This window comes from Danio rerio, chromosome 20, assembly GCF_052040795.2.
Source record: "Danio rerio strain M-AB ecotype USA chromosome 20, GRCz13ab, whole genome shotgun sequence".
NCBI classification, from domain to species: Eukaryota; Metazoa; Chordata; class Actinopteri; order Cypriniformes; family Danionidae; genus Danio; species Danio rerio.
In genome coordinates this window covers 44,625,575-44,641,200 of record NC_141040.1, presented here as the reverse complement: position 1 = coordinate 44,641,200, position 15,626 = coordinate 44,625,575, and the positions used below count along the sequence as shown (strand labels likewise).

The window sequence follows — 15,626 nt, the reverse complement described above, 5'->3', positions numbered from 1 at the left end:
TTTTTTACCATTTTTTGAGCGAGATGCTAATGGTCTAATCCAATTCTATGACTTATGTTAAACTAAGCTAATGTTGTTTCCCTCAGGCCCAGATATCAGCTGAATGGAATAATAGCAGTAGCATAAAATAATAAGTAGAAAATAGTGATATTATCAAAAATCTTTTTTGATTTTTTAGCAAGATGCTAACAGTCTAATACAATTTAATGATTTATGCTAAGCTAAGTTAAAAGTTTTCTTACCAGGCCTGGAGATTAGCTGAATGGAAAAATACTAATAAAAAAAAATAAATAAAAAATAAATATATATATTTTTTACAGTTTTTTTACAGAGATGCTAATGGTCTAATCCAATTCAATGAATTGTGCTAAGCTAAGCTAAAAGGGTTTTGCCAGGCTCTAAGATTGGCTGAATGGATAGAAAAAAAAAACTGTTTACCTCTAGGGGAGTTGTAAAATGAGATTTTTCCCATAATTGTGGATTGTTTCCTTTTAGGATCGATGCTAAATAATTTGGCAGTTCATTCCTCTGTGGCAATCCCTGATGAATAAAGCGAATAAGCCGAAGGAAAATGAATGACTGACTGAATGAATTGAATTGAATATTGTCTCTCAAAAGAAAGAAATGTGAATTTCAAAGACCAATCAAAGCAGATTTGGCCAACTGACCAATCAGAGCAGCGATTATAGACCTTAAGCCCAAATTGATTCAAATGAACCATTTCAAAATCAATGCAAAATGATTCTGATTTTAAATGCATATTTTAACGAAATTACAATATTTTTTTTACTTTATTGGATACATTTATTGTATGCTATAGAATGCATTTAAGGATGCATACCTTATGCTAGGATGCATTTAGGATGCAGGATGTGCATACACAACGTGTAGTAGGGAACTAATTTAAATGACTCTATGACCTGCTCTGTAACGAATAAGAGATATAAATAAAATTTGTGAAAAATTCATTCACACACTAGAACATCACACTCAGAAGCAGAGCAGATGAAAAACTGAAGATGCCAGAAAGATAGAGTGTGATTGATGTTGCATTTATTTGTGATGGCAGCATGCAGAGGCATCCTGCACAGGCTGGTTTGTAAGAGGGCACTAGTACTGGAACATATGATGCCAATGGCAAGACAAAACATGACTGAAGGACTCCACATACATACACAGTTCTATAGAATCATAGATGTTCTTCACAGAAGTGTCGAGATTTATGTTAAGCCTGGAGGTTTTCATTTAGTGTGAAAGATGCTCGAGGATCCGGTTCTGACCTGATTCGTAATGTTTTATTAAATGGTCAAGCAAAACTGAAGCATGATAATGAGCGGTCATCATTCAAGAACTACTTTGACTCTTTGATAATTCATTTTGATCCCTCAAGGGACAATATGATATTAATGTGTGATGATTTATTTTATATATTGTAACTATAAGTTTATTCAGTGTTTTATTGGTAACTAAAACTATATATTTCTTTACAGTTTCATATTACATTTATTATTATTTATTTATTTGTTTGTTTGTTTGTTTTTTGTTTGTTTGTTTGTACATTTTTCACAATAATTTAAAGAAGACAACCACTAAATGAATCATACAATGCAACAACAGTCTATTTTAAATGGTCATTTGATGACATGTTAAAATGTAAGGATCACAGGTCAGCCCTAATATATAATATATATATATATATATATATATATATATATATATATATATATATATATATATATATATATATATATATATATTTTTTTTTTATTTGTGTAGCACTTTTCCTACATACATGCAACTCAAAGCACTAGACAAACAAACAAGTATAAAAAAAACAACATCAATATCAGGTTAAACATTAAAAAACGGATAAACAAATACAAAAACAACTAATGTATAAACAAATAGAGCAAAATAATCAACAAATATGTACTCTCACATAAACGCACACATGTACACACATATCTACTGTACATATCTACACATACCCACACACACATACAGTAGCACTTAAAGAGCCCATATTATGGGTTTTTGAAAATTCCCCTCCATGTAGTTTGTAACACAGCTCTAAGTGAAGTGAAGTATCCATCCAAGGCTTAAATCTGTAAGAATACAGTGTTTAAAACGGTTGATTCATCTATAAAAGAGTCGACTCATAGTGCTTCAAACGAGTCGCCTTGATACCGAGTCATTAGGTGTTTCGCCATGACGTACGAACGAAACCAAGTTATTCACGTGCACGTGCAAACCCGAGAGATTTCAAACCTGAGGCCCCGCCCTCTGACGCAGAAACCCAGACACACACACACACACACCCACAAACACACGCACACAAACATGCCGGTCGATTTAAGTCACACTGCAGATGGATATTATATTGAGTCTCTACCCAAAGATGAAACATCAGCATTATAGCCAAGCAGTTGGAAACTTCTGGAAGCTACATGCTACAAAGAATACTTCATCTGAGTTTGTTAAAGGAAGGATCAGTAAAGAGTAACTTACTGATGGACGTCAGGATGGGTTTCTTCCATTTCTCAAGTGTAAGTACGTGCGGTTAAAGTTGTTGCCTCGTTGACTCTAGCTTGCAAATGTATTTAGTTGTGATTTGTTACTTGTAACCGCATGTACTGTATCAGGTTAACTCGCTTTATTCTCATATCGGGTGCAAAGCCACGTTTAAAACGCGACGCGTGCTGCTTTGTTTACGGAGCTCCGTGCTAGAGTTCTGCTCCCGCGATTTATTCGGACATTTATTCCCGCGCCGCAGAAATCTGGCGCGGTGACAGCCGCGGGAATAAATTTCCGAATAAATCGCGGGAGCGGTCGGTAACGGGTTTAATTTGGGACGGGAGCGGGCTGTCTAGCAATATCACGGATATTGCTATGCGAATGAGAAAGAGAGAGTCTGCTTGGTGCTTGTGTGTGTGTGTGTGTGTGTGTTAGTGCGCACGCGCGCGTATGAGAGAGAGCGAGAGAGAGAGAGAGAGAGAGAGAGAGAGAGAGAGAGCGAGCGAGCGAACGAGCTTTGTGTGCTTGGTGCTGTGTGTGTGTTTATACAGACAGCTTGGCTGTCTGGACTGTTTAGCTGGGTGATTTTTGGTTGTGTTCTCCCCCGCTCTAGCGGGATCGGGCGCGGCGGGCAGAAAACGGAGCAGGTTCTCAGGCTAAAACCTGGCGGGTGCGGGCGGAAGCGGGAGCGTTGTCGTCCGGAGGTGTGTGTGTGTGTTTTTGTGTGTGTGTGGCAGCTAAAATCCACGCCTACACTATCGAGCGTGTATGAACTGTGATTACTTTTTATATTGCTGATTGGCTATTGGCCATTTCACTCTCTGACTGAAGGCAGTCGACCAATCGCGACAGACTGTCATCGGTCCAATCAGCGCAGATGAATCACTGGACGATTCATACGGGAGTCGCTGGGATAATTAGGTAAAAATAAATGCAGAATATAAGACCATGAAAGTGTTTTTTGACCTTGCATGCATATTAGACTGTTGTTGGAGACCCTTACAACCAAGATATGACCCTATTTCATGTATAATATGGGCTCTTTAAATGTGTATATACATGTCATGCACACACTGTACACTACCTGAAAAAAGTCTTAACGTCGATCTCAGTTGTAAGAGCAACAAAAAAAAACTTGACTTGTAGTTGATCATTTGAAAAAGTGCCAGAAGGCAGCTTTTTTCTGATGAATCATCTTTTGAACTGCATCCCAGTCATCACAAATACTGCAGAAGACTATTTTAGCTTGCATGGACCTTCAAGAATGCTTTTTTTGTCATTCCAGATGACTTTATTAATAAATTATTTGAGTCGTTGCAGAGATGTATGGATGCAGTCCTCCAAGCTCATGGGAGTCATTAACAATATTAATTCTTTTTCAACTGCACCATGACTTTATATTCTATACTGTACATTATTTCTGTTAAGTGACAAGACTTTTGCCTAACCAAAGTCAGACCTTACTAATTAAAAAAATAAAAATCAAGGCATGATCATATTTTATTTTGATAAAATAAGCATAATGTAGCATTTCATATAAGCCACTTCTGATACCAAATGATCAACTAGAAGTCAAGCTATTATTTGTTGTTCCTAAAATTTGCATAAGCGACAAGACTTGTGAGGTAGTGTATATTCATATATGTTAATAAATAGAATAAAGTCATTTTAAATCTTTAAAATGGTAGTCAATAGTCAACCATAAATTACCCTCATTTTGACATTTTTTTCTCAAAAGTTCAGTTTTTTTGTTTAACATGCTTTTAATATGCTTGAAAACAAAAGCCAGTTTTACTAATTTGATGTCTGTGGAAAAGCTTAAACATAAAATTAAAAACGTTCAATTTTGAAATGTTTTGATCACTAATAGGCATAACAAATCAAATCAAATCAAATGACTGAAAAATAATCATAGTAAATAAGTAAATGCTAAATAAAATATTTAAAAACAACGTTTTAAATTTTCAAAAACGACAAAATACACAAATAACTTATGTGCTTGTTAAACACTGCTTTACAATTGCTCTTGGCTTACACCTGTGATGGGATTTTGGATTGACATTAAGCTATATTGGAAGAATAGCCATATCAGTTAATATAAAGAATATCTGTACATCTTCAAAGCGAAATAAAAGGCATTTTTAGCCTCCTATTTGTAAAAAAAAAACGCATTATATGGATGAGATGCATGCCCTCTGCTGGTCAGATTGAATGCATAAAGAAAAGCCAGCGTGAGTCCAGCCAAATAGCTCTCATTAGCAAAAGTGATGTTTTGATTCTATTATGTTTAGCACCAATGGAGCTGAAATGGAAATCGATTGAAAAAATTTCATGATTAAGCTGCAGTGGCGCCATCTAATTTATAATAATGTTTCCAGCCCAGAGAAGAGAAAAAAATAGCTGTGGAGGAATCATTTTTTGTTCAATTTATAAAGATATTGATTAGCAACCAAGATATTGTTCATAAAATGAACAATATTAGACTGCAGACATCATGACCTACATATTAGCACTGTTTCTTTGTGATTTATAAGCACCATATGTTTTTTTTTTTTATTATGATTATTTTTTTAGGATGGGAATAAAAGCTCTTTTGGTTGGCCTGACAGTGCGATTTATCAGTCAATCTGTTCCCACAGTCACATCTGCCCTTTCAAGTAGTACATTTTCCCTGCAGGCTTTGTGTACAGTCAGATTCGATTCAATGACGCTCAAACTGAAGAATCATTTAACTTAAGGATGATCAAGTGTTTCTGCTGATTGAAGCCATCGCTAAATGGTTCGGAAACTCTTGCCTTGTCCTGCTAAAGCAATAAATGTTATTTGCAGGCCTCCTTGACAGTACAAATCCTGAGAGGGATTTTGGCCAAATACCTCAAAGCCACTCCATTTTGTGAGCTAAGATATTGGAAAAAAACTGACATTTTAATCTTTTATTTTTCTGCGATATTGAGCATAATTTTAACAGATGAGATGAATATACCTCTGTTTGAAAAGAATGAATAATTTTAGGACAACTTTGGATCATAATAGGAGGATAGGGTGGTACAGTGGCTCAGTGGTTAGTACTGTCACCTCACCAGCAAGAAGGATGCAATTAATGATTAATAGAAGTTTGTAGTGGAGCCCATCTGCTTAAAATGTAATAAACCAAATCACACTCAATGATCAATATGGTAAAGCCGACAGCTAGCTCTCACATGGTCACCCACTGAAGCTAAGGAGGGATATACCTGGTCAGGTCAGTACCTGGATGGTAGACCACGTGGGAAAGCTAGATTGTTGCCGCCCCAGTATAGTGAAAGGGACTCTATACTTCTCAGTGAGAGCCGTCTTTCAAATAAGACGTTAAACAGAGGTCCTGACTCTATGTGGTCTTTAAAAATACCTGGATGTCCTTCGGAAATAGTAAGGGTTTAGTTCTGGCATCCTGGCCAAATTTGCCCACTGGCCTCTGTCCTCCTAACCATCATTATATCATAATTCGCTTCATCAATCAGTCAATGTGTGGTGTGCGGTCTGGTGCAATATGTCTGCTGTCGCGTCATTCAGGTAGATGCTGCACACCGGTGGTGGATGAGGAGATTCCCCCAATGTGTAAAGCACCTTGAGTGTCTAGAAAAGTGCTATAAAAATGTAAGGATTATTATTAATATTGTTAAAGCAAAGTTACAAATGAAATAAATACTTTCTGTTTTTTTTCTGGGAGTCTAGCAGTATCTTTGAATAATTAAACATGAATTAAATAACACTGTAAAATCTTTATTTCATATATACGGCACATAAATACAATTCATGTTTCGTAAAGTGACTAAAATTGTAATTTCTTGTGCCTGAATGTTTAAAGTTCACATGAACCGGAAGCTGTGACTGTTTTTTGTTTTGTGACTTGTGTCTGTGTTTGTATTAAATTATAAAACAGTTGGTGTGGCTTGTTGTTTTTTTCTAATGTGAGCTAATTGGATGTAGTAAATGAGCATTTAATTTAAAAAGATAAAGAGAAAACGATTTCGGGAGAGTTACGGCCCATTCACATGGGGCGTCAGCATCAATGCTTCCCATTCATTTTGAAAGGGGCGACATCAAGCGTTGCAACAAACTGTTGAAGAAACACAGAATGGTCCAACTCCTCATTCATTCCTCTAAGTGTAAGTGATGATGTGAGTTGGAATTTTATTGTTTTGATGTAGACTTAAATAAGTAAAAAATGATAACCGATATGCTATTTTCCTGTGAAATAATGTCTTTGTAGATGAAGGTAAATATTTCTTGTGTGGTTAATTATGGAATAATTAAATGAAAATGAGATTGTTTTTAATCATCGAGTGGCCGACTAACCAATGACGCAATGTGATTGATTGCGGGATGAAAGGGTTGAGTGAGAGGATTGTGTCACACACTGAGGAAGGCATTGTGCCGAAACGTTTGTGTTTTGTATCACCCGGAGAATGTAAAACAAAAACTGGACGAAGCAGTTATTTAATGAGTGCGAATCATGACCTTTTTGAATAATAGTATTGACAAGATTAACGCACCCAAAAAGTTTTTTTAAAACAGCCAGCGTGCTGGGCAAACTTCATTACTCTACGCACATAAATCAAACTTTTGTCCATGAAAAGGCTTGTTTTTCTTTCATCCATGCAGTTTTTGAATTGCATGTATAAGCAGCACAAATAAAAATGATAGTTCTCCAAAAAAAAAAAAAATTAAATGTGTAGCCCATACATCTATGTTTTTGGGTGAACGATCTCTTTAATCTGGGAGTTTATTAAACGTTTGAGATCTTGTCTAATATATTGTGTAGAACTGCTGCTGAGCTGTAAACATTAAACTTCTTTAATCCTCATATGTCCGTGACTGAGCGATTGTGTTTTGTCTGGTTTGTTTCAGATGATGCTATGAAGACCACCAGAGATGACTGATGTGGAACCTGTTGTCTCTGACTTTGCAGCCACGGGCAGGACTGGCCGGAGGAATGCATTGCCAGACATTCTAGGTTCCACGGCTGGTCCTGGAGCCGCCGACCTACCTGATAAACTAGCCGAACTCACAGTAGGAGGTGCTGCTTTATCTTTTGTTCCGCAATAAATGCCACATAGTCTCAATGTATATGTCGCTTATATAAATATACAGTTGAAGGCCAAACTATTGGCTCTCATGTGAAATTTGATTTAATTTTCAAATATTTCTCAAGTGCTGTTTAACGAGATTTTTTCAGCGCATTTTTAAACATAATATTTTTAATATCTTATTTATTATAACTAATTTCTTTTGTATTTGTGATGATGACAGTACAAAATGTTTTACTACCTATTTAGCAATATATAGTTTTCAGTTAATGTGCAAGCTTTAAAGGCTTAACCAGGTTAATTATGTTAACTAGGCAAGTTAGGTTAATTAGGCAAGTCATTGGATAACAGTAGTTTGTTCTGTAACCAATCGAAAAATAACAATTTCAATAATATTGGCCTTAAAAAAATATATTTAAAAAAATTCCAGAAGAACAAATATAATAGGAAATACTCTGTAAATGCAATAGCTCTGTTAAAGGGGTGGTCTACTACGATATCATATTTTAAACTTTAGTCGATGTGTAATGTAGCTGTGTGAACATAAACAACATCTCTGAATGTAATACATTAATGCAAAGGAAGACATTGGCCTTTACAAAGTTAGCTTAGCAAAGCCTACAGCGAACGAGTTTACAGTTTAAATTTAATTATTTTCCTGAGAATTATATAAAAATATATAGCTAGCATTTGACAAAGGAGAACTTCCAGTATCTCTCTCAGTTCAGTGCTGGAGTCAGTTAAAACTCCTCTTACCTGTGGACTGACCCACAACCTTTAAGTATTTTTATTTGTTAAAATTTATCAAATACAGGCACAGTTTCTAGAGTTATTGGTACGTTGTAGCGGGGACATAAAAAACAAGGATGGAAGCAACCGGAAATGCTGTTTGGCACCACTAACTATTTAGCTACAAATTTGTATTTAGCAGTCAAACCGCTGTAAACACCCACAATCTTCAGCAGCGCTGCAGTGTCTCTCGATGCGTGTCTCTCTATGTGGCCGCTTTCTGTGCATTCTCCATCTCAAATAACAAACTCGCAAAACATATGCGAACATTTCATTTACCTACACATGCTTATTCCGATTATATGTGAAAGACACTTGTCTGATTTTATTTTAGAGAGCAGGCGTGAGCTGTGTGCTCTTCATTTTTGTCTGATTCATTTTAGCTGCTCTGAGCCTCCAACTGGACTGTTAACACAGTGCAACAGCACATGCGTGTGAGGGAGTGATGTGGAGCCAGCCCGCGAATCACAGCACACTATGTTAGCTGACCAATCAGAGCCTCTTGAGGCGAGTCTTTCAGAGGAACCACAAAAACATGTTTTCATGTTAGCTGAGCATAAACATGAGCACACATTGCTTTGCATCTTATAAACACAACCAAGCCTTCAAAATACGTACTTGTGCATTAACTGGATATCAGCAGCTTTATCTATTTACAAAATACTTTCATGTCATAAAAAGTCTGAAAACATGCCATATAAACATTATTCTCTTTTTTTGGAGAACGGAAGTATCACTTTATATATTAAATGCACTATCACTGTCCCTATTGTGACAATTACCTATGTCACAAATATAATGTTGAATTCAGTTAGACTTTAAAATAAATAAATTAACATCTGTAATGTTTAAGAAAATCCAAATCAACTTCATAGGTGTGGGAAAATCAGTATTTGATGCAATGACTGATTCTCAATCAATCATCCTTTATAGACTGAGAGTTAAACATTTTAAGATGTGAAATTTAAGAAAAAAATTGTCCTATAAATCAAATACCTGTAATTCAACTTAAAAGTGATGTAAGGACAGTACTCAATAAACATGGCTAGAAACTAGTTCAGTGCGTAAGTTAACTAGGCTAATTTAATCCACACTGTGTGTATCTTTGATGTCTAAAATGGGCCATGGTGTTGACAGAATGCCTTGCTATGCAACACTGAACTGCAATTGCCAAAAACACCTCTTTCTAAAAGGCAGAGAAAAGAGCACTCTCTCATCACAAATACACTTTCTTCAAACGCTTAAGTGCTTTTCTGAGATCGAGCTGTCATCAGGAGGTTGAATATAAGTTCCGCTGCCACCAGATGCTGTCAGAAAGTCATTCATTAGTCTTTAGTCCCTATTTTGTTTTGAATTTCAAAGGCAAATATTAATAATATGTTTAATATTTTCCAACAGTAAAATGTAAAACATTTAATTAAATGGATAGTTGATCCAAAAAATGACAATTTACTCACCATAAACTAAAAACTAAAGAGGTTTGGATCAAATAGAGGTTGAGTAAAGGGTTGTCACACCAAACATGATAATTATAAATCTAACTATAAAGACTTCTTCCAAAAATTGTTCTGAATGTAAAACAAAACCAAAAATTAGACTAAAATATAAAGGGCTTGTGCATTTAAAGCTACTGACAACAGTGTGGAAAAGCACACTTTTATTTAAAAATAATCACTATTTTGAATACAATTAATTATGCTATTGGAGAGATTGATACAAATTTTAACGTAAGTAAGCCAGGCTAGTCAATTGAAGTATAAAAATAAAACCCCTCGATGCTGTATGGTTTTGCCATCTGTGTGTTACCTCCTTTAAAATTGCTGCGGAAAAATACTTTGTGTTGTTTTTATACCGATATGCAAGATGATCGCTACATTCACTAGAAGATCACACGAGCTGGATTCACTGGTCAGATGCGCTAGAAACCTTGCGCTGTTCTGAATGTAAAAGGATAGCAGTTCAGACAGTGGCTATAATGATAAAAATGTATAGAAACAATATTGTTGGGATTGCTTTCAGGTTTCGTTTTCAGCTAATAAATGATAAAACTGTAAGCTAGTCAGAATCCATTGAAATAAAAAAGGCTCACGCAATTTAAAGATACTATTTAAAGCTAACTCAATTCCTGGAGGGCCGCAGCTCTGCACAGATTTTCTCCAACCCTAATCAAACACAGCTGATCCAACTAATCAAGGTGTTCAGGACTACTAGAGACTATTAAGGCTGATTTATACTTCTGCGTCAAACACCGGCGTATGCTACGGCGCTGACCACAGCCCTTCGCCGTGGCCGTCGGCGTCGCTGCATGCACCTCTCAAAAAATGTAACTACACGTCGCAACGACGCGTAGCGTAAGCTCTGTGATTAGCCGGCTTGGTAGCGCTGACGAGTCTGGGCGGGACCGAGAGCCGCATGAATAGTACGAGCCTGATGAAGCGATTGTTTACAAGTGTGGAGTCCCATGAAGGAGCTGCTGATGGAAAGTTTTGTTTTGTGTTTACCTCATAGTTAAAGTTGTTGCATGTCCGCCGGTTCCTGCCTCAAAATGAGCGAGTTTGAGCCACTTGTACATCCCGGAAATGTTCAGGAAAATCAAAAAAGCAGCAAAGAAACTCGACACAGAGGAACATTTACACCTCACTGCCAACTAGCGTTTCGGAAGTGTTAATGCAGACCAACAGAGACAACGCGCAGAAGTATAAATGCACAGCCACGCGCGTTGCATGCGCTGTGGGTTACGCCGGTCACTTGACGCAGAAGTATAAACCAGGCTTTAGGCAGGTGAGAGTTGGAGTTGGTTGGAGCTAAACTATGCAGAGCCCTCCAGGAATTGAGTTTGAGACCACTGACTTAAAGGTAATGACAATCTTTAAAATAGTTGGTTATACTATGGGAGGGAATAATAAATAATGACACAAAAGTAAGCCAGGCTAGCAAACTGAAGCATAAAAAGTACCACAGGTAACCAGTAAATTTTTGGCATCTGTGTGTTACCTCCTTGTAAAACGCTGGGGAAAAATTATTTGTGGTGTTTTTTTTTATTCCACTACACTGGACGATCACTACAATCACTAGAAAATTACAAGAGCTGGATTCACTGGTTAGAAGAGATAAAAACAGCACTCTGAGGACACCTGCTGGTTACAAGTGGGTAATGCAATTAGAAAAGCATAAGCTAAAAGCACATCATTGTCTTTACAACACTGAAGTGTAAAACAGTTAATTCAGTTCATAGTTAATTAAGAAATTACTCACCATAAACTAAAAACTTTGATTTGGACCAGATAGAGGTTGAGGAAAGGGATGTTCACGCCAAGCATGTTAACTATAAGCATAATGATAAAGACAACCTTTTTGAAAATTGTTCTGAGTGTAAAAGGATAGCAGAGTTTAGACAACAGCTATAACGATAAAGATGCAGAGAATAGATTACTTTCAAAAGGTTTCGTGTTCAACAAGTAATGATAAAACACTGATAGCCAGTCAGAATCCATTGAAATATAAAGAGCTCACACAAATAACACTACAGGCTACATTACATTGTGGAAAAGCACACTTAATATTAAGCCCTCTGCTCAAATATTATTTAAAGATAATGACTGTCTTGAAAACAGTACTATGGGAGGGAATGATAAAGAAATTTACACAGAAGTAAGCCAGGCTAGCAAATTGAAATATATTAATAAATGTACCTCAGGTATACAGTATAGTTTTGGCATCTGTGTGTTACATACCTGTCAACCCTCCCTTTTTCCCGGGATTCTGCTGTGTTTTACAGTTCTATCCCGCTATCATCCCGTAAAGGTATTTTTCCATATTTCACCCGTATTTTTAGTCTTTCTCTGAAGGATGGCAATACACATTAAAGAGTTGATCCTCCCTATACACAACCCATACCGCCAAACCACCAGGGGACGCCCCTTGCTCTTAAATGTGAGACTGTTCTGTGCTTTTGTTTTATTCAGGCATGAAAACACTTTGAAATAAATATAAAAACGGCGGGATTCCTTTCCTTTTCATTACAGGTGTCGTCACCCCTCCTAAGCAATCCTCAAATCAGTCATGTAGTGGTGCGTGACTGTCAGCTGATGCGCTTCATAGTAATAAATAGATGCTGTTTCCGAAATGGATTCTTCACACGCAATTTGAGGCAGAGCAAAAGTGGACACTCTGGGTTTTGGGTTCGTGCTTGAACCGACTTATGCACATAATTAATAGTAATAACATCTAAAGATGTCGATCTGGGTGGGTTTTTTTCAAACACAACTAATTTTGTCCTAAATGAGCATAAACAGTTAGGAAAGCAATCGAATGCTTTTTTTTAATGTTAGAAGTGACACCTCTGTTATTTAATGTAATCAAACAAAAAATCCAAATATATCCCTTATAATAAGTCCTTTATATGCCCTCCAAATAAGTGCCTTATTATGATGGGGATATCCCTCATTTCACATGCCAATGTTGACAGGTATGTTGTGTTACCTCCTTTAAAAATGCTGGGGGAAAATAATTTGTGTTGTTTTTATTTCACTGTTACGAGATCACTACATTCACTGATTATATGGATTACACAAGCTGGACTCACTGGTCAGGTGTGCTAGAAACATATCAGGTATTGCAAAAAGATTAAGAGAACGTTGTTTGCTTTATATTTAGTTCAGCATTATATTTATATGTAAAGTTGTCAGTCTCAGTGTGAACAGCCTGTAAGCCTTTTCTCCGCCATGTTACCAGATCAAGTTATTGTAACCATCACATTATATTATAACCATCCAATTGGCAAAATACAAGTTATGAGCTTTTTTTTTTTTGTGATATTTTGTTCGTTTGTTTTTCATAGCAAAATCTGGCAACACTTCACAGACTTTAATTGACAGGCCTCAAACAAAAAAAGTATATGGACGGTTTATTAAAAGAGAAAAGCAATGATCATTGAGATATTACAGTATCTGTACGAAATATCAATGTCAAATGCTGTTAAAACCCCCGTGCAAAACAATTTACAAAGATTAAAACATTACATAGATATAAACAAATACATTAACAAAGATGAAGAGAATAAAAATAAATTAAACAGACTGTCAATATTCAAGCATATCAAAAGGCTATGCAGTTTCATTAGGCTGAATAGTTAGCTATACTAAAACTAAACATTTATCATTAGATCCCACTCATTTTTAAACCTTGACTTTGGCCATTAGTAAATGATACCCGAATTTTCATTTTTGGGTGAACTATGCCTTTAAGCACTGACCTTGATTCAAAGCACACACTTCTGATAAATATGATTTCAAAAGCCTTCTTGGGAGTGTTTGATCATGACCGAGGCGTCCTGCGCTTCAGTAATTGCCTGCAGTCAAACACTGTTGATTTGCTGTGTGTTCCCCATAAAGCTCAAAGGCATCACACATGATCCCTGCAAATGATCTTTTATGAGCGGTTTGTGATGACGCTGGAGATTCTCAGCAGTACACTGAAGAATGTACTGCCTATTCCACATCATACATAATTTATCCTGTTTTAAATAATAAACAGAGACTCTGGTTTGTGAGTCGGGGTCTTAAAGGGATAGTTAACCCATAAATAGAAACATTTGCCCATTTTCGTGTCATTTTTTTGCTATGGGAAACATGCTGAATTTGGGTCCTGTTTAAATAATGAACGACTTTTTCTGCCCTCTAGTGGTGATCATTATGATTGAAAATGAACTTTAGATTTTTTTCATTTCATAGGGTGAGGTAGTGAGGTCATCCTCTAAATTATAATGAAACTGGAAGGTGATTAAAGCTATCAAGCACCAAAAAGATCACAAATTCCTAATAAAAGAATCATATATTTAACGTACCAGTGATTTATATTTAAAATGGTATCTGGAACTGCTAAGGACTTTGTGGAAGAGGAAAAAAATATGAATTAATTTTTACATACATACAAATAATAATAATAACATCAGTAAAATGGAAAGAATGTTAAGAATTTGATGTTATTACTTTTTAAATTATTTTATTTTTAAATGATTGAAATTTTTAAACTATTTTAAATAATATTTTCTACATTTAAATATAGTTTGATGTTGGCTAGACAAAAGATACAGTTAATAGTAGAAAGTGAATCTACTTTAGATGATATTTTATGCATTTATAGAGTTTTCATATTGGAAAAGGGATGTTTCTATTTGTTTTTGACGCACCATATTGGGTTCAGAGAACAAAACATTGTAACGCTTTTCTTTTAAAATGATTTGTGCAGAATTGGTGCTATATTTCTCACATATGCTAAAGCCAAATGATGTGCATTAAAAATGTAACATTTTTAGCAGCTAACATCTTTGATGATAGCAGTCGCATAGGACATTGGTTTTTCCATGTCATTTGACCAACTGACAAAGCAAAATGGGTTATTGTTGTTCTCATATTTTAAATACTCTGAATAACACACACACACACACACACACACACACACACACACACATATATATATATATATATATATATATATATATATATATATATATATATATATATATATATATATATATATATATATATATATATATATATATATATGCCAGTTAGCATTTCTATGAGGAGTTTGCATGTTCTCTCCATGTTTGCGTGGGTTTCCTCCGGATGCTCTATGGAGCTAATGATATGCCAAAACAATCTGAATTTTAATTGTGTTCATTCAAATTGTAATTAAATAAATCTGAATTTTTAAATGCCGATAAATAGTTTTTAATTTGAATTTCTTCATTTGAAATTGAATTTCTTTATTTGAATTTCATGAATATTTAATATCTGAAATTGAATATTAAAGAAATTTTTCAAGGCTGATTTTTTTATAGACGTATTTTCAAACTGATTATTTTGTGTTCAAAATTCACTGCTGATATCCAGTTTGTAAAAATAAAATTTTAAAATTCAGAATGAGGAAATTCAGAACATCAAATTCAATATTCTAAAATTCACACCTTTATGAGTTTCTGTCTTCTGTTAAACACAAAAGAAGAAATTTTGAAGAAAGCTGACTAACTTGAGGCTGTGCGGTGGCGCAGTGGGTAGCACGATCGCCTCACAGCAAGAAGGTCGCTGGTTCAAGCCTCATCTGGGCCAGTTGCCATTTCTGTGTGGAGTTTGCATGTTCTCTCCATGTTGGTGTGGGTTTCCTCCAGGTGCTCCAAAAACTGTAGTGCTGTAGGTGGATTGGGTAGGCGAAATTGGCCATAGTATGAGTGTGTATGGGTGTTTCCCAGTG

General features: G+C 35.7%; 1 protein-coding gene and 1 long non-coding RNA gene across 2 annotated transcripts in view; one reads left to right on the top strand and one right to left on the bottom strand.

Annotated features, from left to right (window-relative positions):
• Positions 1-15,626, bottom strand: part of LOC147839429 (uncharacterized) — a 382,751-nt gene that overhangs the window by 331,442 nt on the left and 35,683 nt on the right. The gene's annotated exons all lie outside the window — the stretch shown is intronic.
• Positions 1-15,626, top strand: part of pkib (protein kinase (cAMP-dependent, catalytic) inhibitor beta) — a 63,471-nt gene that overhangs the window by 46,437 nt on the left and 1,408 nt on the right. Inside the window, 1 exon segment of the mRNA NM_001122945.2 lies at positions 7,405-7,573. Within this exon segment, the coding sequence (NP_001116417.1) occupies positions 7,429-7,573 (145 nt within the window). The 5' untranslated portion in view covers positions 7,405-7,428.